The following is a 15,758-nucleotide window of genomic DNA, read 5'->3' as shown; positions in this document are numbered from 1 at the left end:
CAAGCAGCGGGCCGTCTCCCTCCTCTACGACCAAGCAGCGGGCCGTCTCCCTCCTCTACGTCCAAGCAGCGGGCCCTTCTCCCTCCTCTACGTCCAAGCAGCGGGCCCTCTCTCTCCTCTACGTCCAAGCAGCGGGCCCACCCCCTCCTCTACGTCCAAGCAGCGGACCCTCCCGCTCCTCTACGTCCAAGCAGCAGGCCCTCACTCTCTACACCCAAGCAGCGGGCCCCCAGCCACCTCTACACCCAAGCAGCGGGCCCTCTCCCTCCTCTATGTCCAAGCAGCGGGCCCTCCCCCTACGACAAAGCAGCGGGCCCTCACTCTCTACACCCAAGCAGCGGGCCCCCGCCCTCCTCTACGTCCAAGCAGCGGGCCCTCCCCCTCCTCTACGTCCAAGCAGCGGGCCCTCCCCCTCCTCTACGTCCAAGCAGTGGGCCCTCCCCCTCCTCTACGTCCAAGCAGCGGGCCATCCCCCTCCTCTACGTCCAAGCAGCGGGCCCTCTCCCTACTCTATGTCCAAGCAGCGGGCCCTCCCTCTCCTCTACGTCCAAGCAGCGGGCCCTTCTCCCTCCTCTACGTCCAAGCAGCGGGCCCTCTCCCTCCAAGCAGCGGGCCCTCTCCCTCCTCTACGTCCAAGCAGCGGGCCCTCTCCCACCTCTACGTCCAAGCAGCGGGCACTCTCCCACCTCTACGTCCAAGCAGCGGGCCCTTCTCCCTCCTCAACGTCCAAGCAGCGGGCCCTCTCCCTCCTCAACGTCCAAGCAGCGAGCCCACCCCCTCCTCTACATCCAAGCAGTGGGCCCTCTCCCTCCAAGCAGCAGGCCCTCTCCCTCCTCTACGTCCAAGCAGCGGGCCCTCTCCCTCCTCTACGTCCAAGCAGCGGGCCGTCTCCCTCCTCTACGACCAAGCAGCGGGCCGTCTCCCTCCTCTACGACCAAGCAGCGGGCCGTCTCCCTCCTCTACGTCCAAGCAGCGGGCCCTTCTCCCTCCTCTACGTCCAAGCAGCGGGCCCTTCTCCCTCCTCTACGTCCAAGCAGCGGGCCCTCTCTCTCCTCTACGTCCAAGCAGCAGGACCTCACTCTCTACACCCAAGCAGCGGGCCCCCAGCCACCTCTACACCCAAGCAGCGGGCCCCCAGCCACCTCTACGTCCAAGCAGCGGGCCCTCCCCCTCCTTTACACCCAAGCAGCGGGCCCCCAGCCACCTCTACGTCCAAGCAGCAAGCCCTCCCCCTCCTCTACGTCCAAGCAGCGGGCCCTCCCCCTCCTCTACGTCCAAGCAGCGGGCCCTCCCCCTCCTCTACGTCCAAGCAGCGGGCCCTCCCCCTCCTCTACGTCCAAGCAGCGGGCCCTCCCCCTCCTCTACGTCCAAGCAGCGGGCCCTCCCCCTCCTCTACGTCCAAGCAGCGGGCCCTCTCCCTCCAAGCAGCGGGCCCTCTCCCTCCTCTACGTCCAAGCAGCGGGCCCTCTCCCTCCTCTACGTCCAAGCAGCGGGCCCTCCCCCTCCCCTACGACCAAGCAGCGGGCCCTCACTCTCTACACCCAAGCAGCGGGCCCCCGCCCTCCTCTACGTCCAAGCAGCGGGCCCTCCCCCTCCTCTACGTCCAAGCAGCGGGCCCTCTCCCTACTCTATGTCCAAGCAGCGGGCCCTCCCTCTCCTCTACGTCCAAGCAGCGGGCCCTCTCCCTCCTTTACACCCAAGCAGCGGGCCCTCCCTCTCCTCTACACCCAAGCAGCGGGCCCTCCCTCTCCTCTACACCCAAGCCTTATACCCACCAATGTTAGTGCTGAAGCCCGGGCAGGAGCTCAGGGGCACAGGAAGACTGAAATGACTGCTGGCTGTATGTAGACAGGACTCATGATGCTGAGCGTGCGTGCTGATAGATACAGGCTGTCCACGTGTGCGTCTGTAGTCTTCTTGCACACTCTCCTCAGTTTGCAGAGAGACGGAATACTGCACACAGAGAAGGAAGAAAGCTGAACATTTCCATTGCAGCAGTTGTAAGAACAATGTGGCCATCTTCTAACAGATTTATAGGGTGCCGCACACTTTCCAATCCCATTACAACCTCTTCATGTAAACAGACCAACAGTATAATAAAGTGAATAAAGTAATAATGTAAAGACGAAGCTTCATAGCGGTTCACTGCCGAGTATGAGCCATTGTTGGGGCGGGCAGTTTGGCGCCAGCAATGCACATGGGGTGCTCAGCGGCTGCTGCTCACCTGCAAACACGGGATTTCACCATCAGAGAAATTGAAAGTGCCGATGACATCCTCTCCGATTTTATACACAGTCTTAAAAATGCAGAAGGTCCCAACACGGCCCCGCGCGTTACTGATATTATACTGGTCTGTAAGGAGAAGCAGAGCATGTTACACATTATATACACACAAGCAGGAGATTGTGCCCTGGCACAGAGCTAGTAGTATCCGTCCTCACGTTACACGTTACTGATATTATACTGGTGTGTAAGGAGAAGCAGAGCATGTTACACATTATATACACACAAGCAGGAGATTGTGCCCTGGCACAGAGCTAGTAGTATCCGTCCTCACATTACATGTTACTGATATTATACTGGTGTGTAAGGAGAAGCAGAGCATGTTACACATTATATACACACAAGCAGGAGATTGTGCCCTGGCACAGAGCTAGTAGTATCCGTCCTCACGTTACACGTTACTGATATTATACTGGTGTGTTAGGAGAAGCAGAGCATGTTACACATTATATACACACAAGCAGGAGATTGTGCCCTGGCACAGAGCTAGTAGTATCCGTCCTCACGTTACACGTTACTGATATTATACTGGTGTGTAAGGAGAAGCAGAGCATGTTACACATTATATACACACAAGCAGGAGATTGTGCCCTGGCACAGAGCTAGTAGTATCCGTCCTCACATTACATGTTACTGATATTATACTGGTGTGTAAGGAGAAGCAGAGCATGTTACACATTATATACACACAAGCAGGAGATTGTGCCCTGGCACAGAGCTAGTAGTATACGTCCTCACATTACATGTTACTGATATTATACTGGTGTGTAAGGAGAAGCAGAGCATGTTACACATTATATACACACAAGCAGGAGATTGTGCCCTGGCACAGAGCTAGTAGTATCCGTCCTCACATTACACGTTACTGATATTATACTGGTGTGTAAGGAGAAGCAGAGCATGTTACACATTATATACACACAAGCAGGAGATTGTGCCCTGGCACAGAGCTAGTAGTATCCGTCCTCACATTACACGTTACTGATATTATACTGGTGTGTAAGGAGAAGCAGAGCATGTTACACATTATATACACACAAGCAGGAGATTGTGCCCTGGCACAGAGCTAGTAGTATCCGTCCTCACATTACATGTTACTGATATTATACTGGTGTGTAAGGAGAAGCAGAGCATGTTACACATTATATACACACAAGCAGGAGATTGTGCCCTGGCACAGAGCTAGTAGTATCCGTCCTCACATTACATGTTACTGATATTATACTGGTGTGTAAGGAGAAGCAGAGCATGTTACACATTATATACACACAAGCAGGCAGATTGTGCAGTGGCACAGAGCTAGTAGTATCCGTCCTCACATTACACGTTACTGATATTATACTGGTGTGTAAGGAGAAGCAGAGCATGTTACACATTATATACACACAAGCAGGAGATTGTGCCCTGGCACAGAGCTAGTAGTATCCGTCCTCACATTACATGTTACTGATATTATACTGGTGTGTAAGGAGAAGCAGAGCATGTTACACATTATATACACACAAGCAGGCAGATTGTGCAGTGGCACAGAGCTAGTAGTATCCGTCCTCACATTACACGTTACTGATATTATACTGGTGTGTAAGGAGAAGCAGAGCATGTTACACATTATATACACACAAGCAGGAGATTGTGCCCTGGCACAGAGCTAGTAGTATCCGTCCTCACATTACATGTTACTGATATTATACTGGTGTGTAAGGAGAAGCAGAGCATGTTACACATTATATACACACAAGCAGGAGATTGTGCCCTGGCACAGAGCTAGTAGTATCCGTCCTCACATTACATGTTACTGATATTATACTGGTGTGTAAGGAGAAGCAGAGCATGTTACACATTATATACACACAAGCAGGAGATTGTGCAGTGGCACAGAGCTAGTAGTATCCGTCCTCACATTACATGTTACTGATATTATACTGGTGTGTTAGGAGAAGCAGAGCATGTTACACATTATATACACACAAGCAGGAGATTGTGCCCTGGCACAGAGCTAGTAGTATCCGTCCTCACATTACATGTTACTGATATTATACTGGTGTGTAAGGAGAAGCAGAGCATGTTACACATTATATACACACAAGCAGGAGATTGTGCCCTGGCACAGAGCTAGTAGTATCCGTCCTCACATTACACATTACTGATATTATACTGGTGTGTAAGGAGAAGCAGAGCATGTTACACATTATATACACACAAGCAGGCAGATTGTGCCCTGGCACAGAGCTAGTAGTATCCGTCCTCACATTACATGTTACTGATATTATACTGGTGTGTAAGGAGAAGCAGAGCATGTTACACATTATATACACACAAGCAGGAGATTGTGCAGTGGCACAGAGCTAGTAGTATCCGTCCTCACATTACATGTTACTGATATTATACTGGTGTGTAAGGAGAAGCAGAGCATGTTACACATTATATACACACAAGCAGGAGATTGTGCAGTGGCACAGAGCTAGTAGTATCCGTCCTCACATTACATGTTACTGATATTATACTGGTGTGTAAGGAGAAGCAGAGCATGTTACACATTATATACACACAAGCAGGAGATTGTGCAGTGGCACAGAGCTAGTAGTATCCGTCCTCACATTACATGTTACTGATATTATACTGGTCTGTAAGGAGAAGCAGAGCATGTTACACATTATATACACACAAGCAGGAGATTGTGCCCTGGCACAGAGCTAGCAGTATCCGTCCTCACATTACATGTTACTGATATTATACTGGTGTGTAAGGAGAAGCAGTGCATGTTACACATTATATACACACAAGCAGGAGATTGTGCCCTGGCACAGAGCTAGTAGTATCCGTCCTCACATTACATGTTACTGATATTATACTGGTGTGTAAGGAGAAGCAGAGCATGTTACACATTATATACACACAAGCAGGAGATTGTGCCCTGGCACAGAGCTAGCAGTATCCGTCCTCACATTACATGTTACTGATATTATACTGGTGTGTAAGGAGAAGCAGAGCATGTTACACATTATATACACACAAGCAGGAGATTGTGCCCTGGCACAGAGCTAGCAGTATCCGTCCTCACATTACACATTACTGATATTATACTGGTGTGTAAGGAGAAGCAGAGCATGTTACACATTATATACACACAAGCAGGAGATTGTGCAGTGGCACAGAGCTAGTAGTATCCGTCCTCACATTACATGTTACTGATATTATACTGGTGTGTAAGGAGAAGCAGAGCATGTTACACATTATATACACACAAGCAGGAGATTGTGCCCTGGCACAGAGCTAGTAGTATCCGTCCTCACATTACATGTTACTGATATTATACTGGTGTGTAAGGAGAAGCAGAACATGTTACACATTATATACACACAAGCAGGAGATTGTGCCCTGGCACAGAGCTAGTAGTATCCGTCCTCACATTACATGTTACTGATATTATACTGGTGTGTAAGGAGAAGCAGAGCATGTTACACATTATATACACACAAGCAGGAGATTGTGCCCTGGCACAGAGCTAGTAGTATCCGTCCTCACATTACATGTTACTGATATTATACTGGTGTGTAAGGAGAAGCAGAACATGTTACACATTATATACACACAAGCAGGAGATTGTGCCCTGGCACAGAGCTAGTAGTATCCGTCCTCACATTACATGTTACTGATATTATACTGGTCTGTAAGGAGAAGCAGAGCATGTTACACATTATATACACACAAGCAGGAGATTGTGCAGTGGCACAGAGCTAGTAGTATCCGTCCTCACATTACATGTTACTGATATTATACTGGTGTGTAAGGAGAAGCAGAGCATGTTACACATTATATACACACAAGCAGGAGATTGTGCAGTGGCACAGAGCTAGTAGTATCCGTCCTCACATTACATGTTACTGATATTATACTGGTGTGTAAGGAGAAGCAGAGCATGTTACACATTATATACACACAAGCAGGCAGATTGTGCAGTGGCACAGAGCTAGTAGTATCCGTCCTCACATTACATGTTACTGATATTATACTGGTGTGTAAGGAGAAGCAGAGCATGTTACACATTATATACACACAAGCAGGAGATTGTGCAGTGGCACAGAGCTAGTGTATCCGTCCTCACATTACATGTTACTGATATTATACTGGTGTGTAAGGAGAAGCAGAGCATGTTACACATTATATACACACAAGCAGGCAGATTGTGCCCTGGCACAGAGCTAGTAGTATCCGTCCTCACATTACATGTTACTGATATTATACTGGTGTGTAAGGAGAAGCAGAGCATGTTACACATTATATACACACAAGCAGGAGATTGTGCAGTGGCACAGAGCTAGTAGTATCCGTCCTCACATTACATGTTACTGATATTATACTGGTGTGTAAGGAGAAGCAGAGCATGTTACACATTATATACACACAAGCAGGAGATTGTGCAGTGGCACAGAGCTAGTAGTATCCGTCCTCACATTACATGTTACTGATATTATACTGGTGTGTAAGGAGAAGCAGAGCATGTTACACATTATATACACACAAGCAGGAGATTGTGCCCTGGCACAGAGCTAGTAGTATCTGTCCTCACATTACATGTTACTGATATTATACTGGTGTGTAAGGAGAAGCAGAGCATGTTACACATTATATACACACAAGCAGGAGATTGTGCAGTGGCACAGAGCTAGTAGTATCCGTCCTCACATTACATGTTACTGATATTATACTGGTGTGTAAGGAGAAGCAGAGCATGTTACACATTATATACACACAAGCAGGAGATTGTGCAGTGGCACAGAGCTAGTAGTATCCGTCCTCACATTACATGTTACTGATATTATACTGGTGTGTAAGGAGAAGCAGAGCATGTTACACATTATATACACACAAGCAGGAGATTGTGCAGTGGCACAGAGCTAGTGTATCCGTCCTCACATTACATGTTACTGATATTATACTGGTCTGTAAGGAGAAGCAGAGCATGTTACACATTATATACACACAAGCAGGAGATTGTGCAGTGGCACAGAGCTAGTAGTATCCGTCCTCACATTACACATTACTGATATTATACTGGTGTGTAAGGAGAAGCAGAGCATGTTACACATTATATACACACAAGCAGGAGATTGTGCAGTGGCACAGAGCTAGTAGTATCCGTCCTCACATTACATGTTACTGATATTATACTGGTGTGTAAGGAGAAGCAGAGCATGTTACACATTATATACACACAAGCAGGAGATTGTGCCCTGGCACAGAGCTAGTAGTATCCGTCCTCACATTACATGTTACTGATATTATACTGGTGTGTAAGGAGAAGCAGAACATGTTACACATTATATACACACAAGCAGGAGATTGTGCCCTGGCACAGAGCTAGTAGTATCCGTCCTCACATTACACATTACTGATATTATACTGGTGTGTAAGGAGAAGCAGAGCATGTTACACATTATATACACACAAGCAGGCAGATTGTGCAGTGGCACAGAGCTAGTAGTATCCGTTCTCACATTACATGTTACTGATATTATACTGGTCTGTAAGGAGAAGCAGAGCATGTTACACATTATATACACACAAGCAGGAGATTGTGCAGTGGCACAGAGCTAGTGTATCCGTCCTCACATTACATGTTACTGATATTATACTGGTCTGTAAGGAGAAGCAGAGCATGTTACACATTATATACACACAAGCAGGAGATTGTGCAGTGGCACAGAGCTAGTGTATCCGTCCTCACATTACATGTTACTGATATTATACTGGTGTGTAAGGAGAAGCAGAGCATGTTACACATTATATACACACAAGCAGGAGATTGTGCCCTGGCACAGAGCTAGTAGTATACGTCCTCACATTACATGTTACTGATATTATACTGGTGTGTAAGGAGAAGCAGAGCATGTTACACATTATATACACACAAGCAGGAGATTGTGCCCTGGCACAGAGCTAGTAGTATACGTCCTCACATTACATGTTACTGATATTATACTGGTGTGTAAGGAGAAGCAGAGCATGTTACACATTATATACACACAAGCAGGAGATTGTGCCCTGGCACAGAGCTAGTAGTATACGTCCTCACATTACATGTTACTGATATTATACTGGTGTGTAAGGAGAAGCAGAGCATGTTACACATTATATACACACAAGCAGGAGATTGTGCAGTGGCACAGAGCTAGTAGTATCCGTCCTCACATTACATGTTACTGATATTATACTGGTGTGTAAGGAGAAGCAGAGCATGTTACACATTATATACACACAAGCAGGAGATTGTGCAGTGGCACAGAGCTAGTAGTATCTGTCCTCACATTACATGTTACTGATATTATACTGGTGTGTAAGGAGAAGCAGAGCATGTTACACATTATATACACACAAGCAGGAGATTGTGCCCTGGCACAGAGCTAGTAGTATCCGTCCTCACATTACATGTTACTGATATTATACTGGTGTGTAAGGAGAAGCAGAGCATGTTACACATTATATACACACAAGCAGGAGATTGTGCCCTGGCACAGAGCTAGCAGTATCCGTCCTCACATTACATGTTACTGATATTATACTGGTGTGTAAGGAGAAGCAGAGCATGTTACACATTATATACACACAAGCAGGAGATTGTGCAGTGGCACAGAGCTAGTAGTATCCGTCCTCACATTACATGTTACTGATATTATACTGGTGTGTAAGGAGAAGCAGAGCATGTTACACATTATATACACACAAGCAGGAGATTGTGCCCTGGCACAGAGCTAGTAGTATCCGTCCTCACATTACACATTACTGATATTATACTGGTGTGTAAGGAGAAGCAGAGCATGTTACACATTATATACACACAAGCAGGAGATTGTGCAGTGGCACAGAGCTAGTAGTATCCGTCCTCACATTACATGTTACTGATATTATACTGGTCTGTAAGGAGAAGCAGAGCATGTTACACATTATATACACACAAGCAGGAGATTGTGCCCTGGCACAGAGCTAGCAGTATCCGTCCTCACATTACATGTTACTGATATTATACTGGTGTGTAAGGAGAAGCAGAGCATGTTACACATTATATACACACAAGCAGGAGATTGTGCAGTGGCACAGAGCTAGTAGTATCCGTCCTCACATTACATGTTACTGATATTATACTGGTGTGTAAGGAGAAGCAGAGCATGTTACACATTATATACACACAAGCAGGAGATTGTGCCCTGGCACAGAGCTAGTAGTATCCGTCCTCACATTACATGTTACTGATATTATACTGGTGTGTAAGGAGAAGCAGAACATGTTACACATTATATACACACAAGCAGGAGATTGTGCCCTGGCACAGAGCTAGTAGTATCCGTCCTCACATTACACATTACTGATATTATACTGGTGTGTAAGGAGAAGCAGAGCATGTTACACATTATATACACACAAGCAGGCAGATTGTGCAGTGGCACAGAGCTAGTAGTATCCGTCCTCACATTACATGTTACTGATATTATACTGGTGTGTAAGGAGAAGCAGAGCATGTTACACATTATATACACACAAGCAGGAGATTGTGCCCTGGCACAGAGCTAGTGTATCCGTCCTCACATTACATGTTACTGATATTATACTGGTGTGTAAGGAGAAGCAGAGCATGTTACACATTATATACACACAAGCAGGAGATTGTGCCCTGGCACAGAGCTAGTAGTATCCGTCCTCACATTACATGTTACTGATATTATACTGGTGTGTAAGGAGAAGCAGAGCATGTTACACATTATATACACACAAGCAGGAGATTGTGCAGTGGCACAGAGCTAGTAGTATCCGTCCTCACATTTCATGTTACTGATATTATACTGGTGTGTAAGGAGAAGCAGAGCATGTTACACATTATATACACACAAGCAGGAGATTGTGCCCTGGCACAGAGCTAGTAGTATCCGTCCTCACATTACACATTACTGATATTATACTGGTGTGTAAGGAGAAGCAGAGCATGTTACACATTATATACACACAAGCAGGAGATTGTGCAGTGGCACAGAGCTAGTAGTATCCGTCCTCACATTACATGTTACTGATATTATACTGGTGTGTAAGGAGAAGCAGAGCATGTTACACATTATATACACACAAGCAGGAGATTGTGCCCTGGCACAGAGCTAGTAGTATCCGTCCTCACATTACATGTTACTGATATTATACTGGTGTGTAAGGAGAAGCAGAGCATGTTACACATTATATACACACAAGCAGGAGATTGTGCAGTGGCACAGAGCTAGTAGTATCCGTCCTCACATTACACATTACTGATATTATACTGGTGTGTAAGGAGAAGCAGAGCATGTTACACATTATATACACACAAGCAGGAGATTGTGCAGTGGCACAGAGCTAGTAGTATCCGTCCTCACATTACATGTTACTGATATTATACTGGTGTGTAAGGAGAAGCAGAGCATGTTACACATTATATACACACAAGCAGGAGATTGTGCAGTGGCACAGAGCTAGTAGTATCCGTCCTCACATTACATGTTACTGATATTATACTGGTGTGTAAGGAGAAGCAGAGCATGTTACACATTATATACACACAAGCAGGAGATTGTGCCCTGGCACAGAGCTAGTAGTATCCGTCCTCACATTACATGTTACGGATATTATACTGGTGTGTAAGGAGAAGCAGAGCATGTTACACATTATATACACACAAGCAGGAGATTGTGCCCTGGCACAGAGCTAGTAGTATCTGTCCTCACATTACATGTTACTGATATTATACTGGTGTGTAAGGAGAAGCAGAGCATGTTACACATTATATACACACAAGCAGGAGATTGTGCCCTGGCACAGAGCTAGCAGTATCCGTCATCACATTACACGCTACAGGTGGGAGCATCAGAAACTACACAACAAACATGGCGGAGAGTAAAACATGTACCCACGTAAGGTTCTTCGGGATGTGACGGTCATGAGAATCTCCACCGCAGAGTCCAGCAGTCTGGAGTCTTTCTTACACATCTCCTCGTCCAGGAAGGGATTGGAAGGGGCCACCTCATCCTCCTGTAGTGGCTGAAACCCCTGCAGCGCTGGCAAACAAGCCCATATGGACGGAAAGGTTATTATCCGGCCTACTACAGTTACAGAGTAATAACATGGCTGTACGTGGTCAGGAAACACATGGGACACTCCCCTCACACACCGCACACAGTACGTGGTCAGGAAACACATGGGACACTCCCCTCACACAGTACGTGGTCAGGAAACACATGAGACATTAGACGTGAAACAGAGAGTAATAACACGGCTGTACGTGGTCAGGAAACACATGGGACATTAGACGTGACACATGGGACACTCCCCTCACACACCGCACACAGTACGTGGTCAGGAAACACATGGGACATTAGACGTGACACAGAGAGTAATAACATGGCTGTACGTGGTCAGGAAACACATGGGACATTAGACGTGACACATGGGACACTCCCCGCACACAGTACGTGGTCAGGAAACACATGGGACATTAGACGTGACACAGAGAGTAATAACATGGCTGTACGTGGTCAGGAAATACATCGGACACTCCCCTCACACACCGCACACAGTACGTGGTCAGGAAACACATGGGACATTAGACGTGACACAGAGAGTAATAACATGGCTGTACGTGGTCAGGAAACACATGGGACACTCCCCTCACACACCGCACACAGTACGTGGACAGGAAACACATGGGACATTAGACGTGACAGAGAGTAATAACATGGCTGTACGTGGTCAGGAAACACATGGGACACTCCCCTCACAGTACGTGGACAGGAAACACATGGGACATTAGACGTGACACAGAGAGTAATAACACGGCTGTACGTGGTCAGGAAACACATGGGACATTAGACGTGACACAGAGAGTAATAACATGGCTGTACGTGGTCAGGAAACACATGGGACACTCCCCGCACACACCGCATAGAGTACGTGGTCAGAAAACACATAGGACATTAGACGTGAGGAAGCACACACCGCATACAGTATGTGGAATATAAAGGGCTTATGTTGCGCTCAGGATGTGCAGTGCATTCCTGTCATGTTTCATACGTGTGACCCTCTCACCATGCAGTAACAGGACTCTAAAGGGGACCCGCAGGAGCTGGATGGGGCAGTTCACCCGCTGGCAGCCAATGGTTAGTTTGTAGACATATTTGACGGACTGACCTCGGAATGAGGGAGGAGCGCTGAGCGGCAGGCTTTCACTGTAGGAATCTGAGAGAAGAGAAATACAGTCACTTTATAGTTACCCTCTTTCCCCAAACCCATCTCCCTCTACGTCTCACCACAAGTCTCCATCACCAGTTTCCTGGGTGGCATCATGAGTCATCTAATAACCAGGCCCCATCCCAGCATCTCACTAAAGGGCTCATCAACCTCAATGCATCACGTGGGACAAAGAATGATAATTAGCTGTACTGATAAACCTTGAAATAAATCCTCCTCATTTCCTAGATGACTGCATACATAGAAAGTGACACCACTGTAGAAGGAACAATGGCTCTGTTCAGTCAGGTGCCCAGTTCAGCCTTTATAAGGCCACATTAATCACAGACATATACTCTGCCGAGGGGTAAATACACCGCAAGTGTCACATGTGCAAAACTTTTTCTTCAATAGTGCAGAGCGAAAACGAGATTTATGGTAAGAACTTACCGTTGTTAAATCTCTTTCTGAGAGGTACACTGGGCTCCACAAGGATTAACATCGGGGTGTACAGTAGGATCTTGATACGAGGCACCAACAGGCTCAAAGCTTTTGACTGTTCCCAAGATGCACAGCGCCGCCTCCTCTATAACCCCGCCTCCCTGCACAGGAGCTCAGTTTTTAGTTAACCAGCCCAATGCAGTAGCAGGAACTACAGACGACAACGGTTAGTAGCCACATACACCACACTCTCACGACAGGAAAAAGTGTCAGGGGCAAATGCCAATACCAACTCAAAGAAGCTAAGTGCGTCAGGGTGGGCGCCTTGTGGAGCCCAGTGTACCTCGCAGAAAGAGATTTAACAATGGTAAGTTCTTAACATAAATCTCGATTTCTGCTGCGGGGTACACTGGGCTCCACAAGGATTGGACAATGGGGATGTCCTTAAGCAGTTCCTTATAAGAAGGGGACGCACTGTAGCGGGCACAAGAACCCGGCGTCCAAAGGAAGCATCCTGGGAAGCGGCAGTATCGAAGGCATAGAACCTTATGAACGTGTTCCCGGAGGACTACGTAGCCACCTTGCACAATTGTTCAAGGGTCGCACCACGTTGGGCCGCCCAAGAAGGTCCAATAGACAGAGTAGAATGGGCCGTAATGTGAGTAGGAGCTGATAGACCAGCCTTCACATAAGCATGTGCAATCACCATTCTGATCCACCTGGCCAGGGTCTGCTTGTGAGCAGGCCAGCCACGTTTGTGAAATCCAAACAAAACAAAGAGAATCAGATTTTCGAACAGAAGCAGTTCTCTTCACGTAGATACGGAGAGCCCGTACCACATCCAAAGACCGCTCTTTGGGAGACAAATCAGGAGAGACAAAGGCCGGAACCACAATCTCCTGATTAAGGTGGAACGAAGAAACCAACTTAGGTAAATATCCGGGACGAGTCCTAAGAACCGCCTGGTCACGGTGAAAAATCAGATATGGGGAACTACAAGACAAGGCACCCAGATCCGACACTCTTCTAGCAGAGGCAATAGCCAGCAAGAACACCACCTTAAGGGAAAGCCACTTAAGGTCAGCTGAACCCAGGGGTTCAAACGGAGGCTCCTGCAACGCCTCCAAAACCACTGACAAGTCCCAAGGAGCCACAGGCGGGACATAGGGAGGTTGGATACGCAACACACCCTGAGTGAAAGTATGAACATCAGGTAAAGTCGCAATTTTTCTCTGAAACCACACCGACAAGGCAGAAATATGAACCTTGAGGGAGGCCAGACGCAGGCCTAAATCTAGGCCCTGCTGCAGAAAAGCCAAAAGTTTGGCTGTACTAAACTTGGAAGCGTCATAATTATTAAATGCGCACCAAACAAAGTAGGAATGCCAGACCCTATAGTAAATCAGAGCAGAAGCCGGTTTCCGGGCCCGTTACATAGTTTTAATGACCTCTTCAGAAAAACCCTTAGCCCTCAAGACGGAAGCTTCAAGAGCCACGCCGTCAAAGACAGCCGGGCTAGGTCCTGGTAGACACAGGGGCCCTGAACGAGGAGGTCTGGGCGTTGTGAAAGCAGAAGTGGACACTGACGATAGGCCTTGCAGGTCTGAGAAACAGTGGCGTCTGGGCCACGCCGGAGCTATGAGAGGCAGATTTCCTTTTTTTTTTGCTTGAACTTCCGAATTACCCTGGGCAGGAGTGACACCGGAGGGAACACGTACGGCAGCCGAAACCTCCACGGCACCGCCAGCGCATCCACGAATGCTGCTTGAGGATCCCTTGTTCTTGCTCCGAAGACCGGAACCTTGTGATTGTGTTGAGACGCCATCAGATCCACATCTGGAAGACCCCACCTTTCCATGAGGAGTTGAAACACTTCTGGATGGAGGCCCCACTCGCCGGCATGCTCGTCCTGACAACTGAGAAAGTCCGCTTCCCAATTCAGGACTCCCGGAATGAATATTGCCGATAAGGTTGGTAGATGGCATTCCGCCGAACGTAGAATCCGTGAGAATTCCTTCATTGCTGAACAGCTTAGAGTGCCGCCTTGACGATTTATGTAAGCCACAGTGGTGGCGTTTTCCGACTGTATTTGAACAGGACGGTTCTGAATTAAATGCTGGGCCAGGTTCAACGCATTGAAGACCGCCCGCAATTCCAGAATGTTGATCGAGAGGAGAGACTCCTCCTTGGTCCACCGACCCTGAAGGGAGTGTTGCTCCAGCCCCACGCCCCAACCTCTTAGACTGGCATCTGTCGTCAACAGGACCCAGTTGGATATCCAGAAGGGACGGCCCCTGCACAACTGTTGGTCCCGGAGCCACCAAAGTAACGACAGACGGACCTCCGGAGTCAATGAGATCATGCGAGACCTGATCCGGTGAGGCAGGCCGTCCCACTTGGCTAGAATCCGCCTCTGGAGGGGGCGAGAATGGAATTGAGCATACTCCACCATGTCGAATGCTGAGACCATGAGGCCCAGCACCTGCATTGCCGAATGTATCGACACTTGCGGATGAGAAAGGAAGCAACGAATCCTGTCCTGAAGCTTCAGGACTTTCTCCTGAGACAAGAACAACCGCTGGTTGTGAGTGTCCAATAGCGCTCCCAGGTGCACCATGCTCTGAGCAGGGACCAGGGAGGATTTCTTCCAGTTGATGAGCCACCCGTGGGCTTGTAGAAACCGGACCGTCATATCCAGATGACACAGGAGAAGTTCTGGGGAATTTGCCAGGATTAACAAGTCGTCCAGGTACGGCAGTATCCTGACCCCTTGACGGCGGAGTACCACCGTC

General features: G+C 47.7%; 1 protein-coding gene across 2 annotated transcripts in view; it reads right to left on the bottom strand.

Moving 5' to 3' along the window:
- The window catches only part of RGP1 (RGP1 homolog, RAB6A GEF complex partner 1), a 102,505-nt gene that overhangs the window by 3,810 nt on the left and 82,937 nt on the right, over positions 1 to 15,758 (bottom strand). Inside the window, exons 5-8 of one of the 2 annotated variants that reach the window (XM_063957479.1) lie at positions 12,487 to 12,534; positions 11,214 to 11,357; positions 2,225 to 2,352; positions 1,776 to 1,953 (exon numbers count right to left, since the gene is read on the bottom strand). In XM_063957479.1, the coding sequence (XP_063813549.1) occupies positions 1,776 to 1,953; positions 2,225 to 2,352; positions 11,214 to 11,357; positions 12,487 to 12,534 (498 nt within the window). Of the gene's footprint in view, positions 1 to 1,775; positions 1,954 to 2,224; positions 2,353 to 11,213; positions 11,358 to 12,384; positions 12,535 to 15,758 lie in introns of both variants that reach the window. The other variant, XM_063957478.1, reaches the window with a different exon arrangement.

Source organism: Pseudophryne corroboree, chromosome 1, assembly GCF_028390025.1.
Source record: "Pseudophryne corroboree isolate aPseCor3 chromosome 1, aPseCor3.hap2, whole genome shotgun sequence".
NCBI classification, from domain to species: Eukaryota; Metazoa; Chordata; class Amphibia; order Anura; family Myobatrachidae; genus Pseudophryne; species Pseudophryne corroboree.
This window is presented reverse-complemented; position numbering and strand designations above follow the sequence as displayed.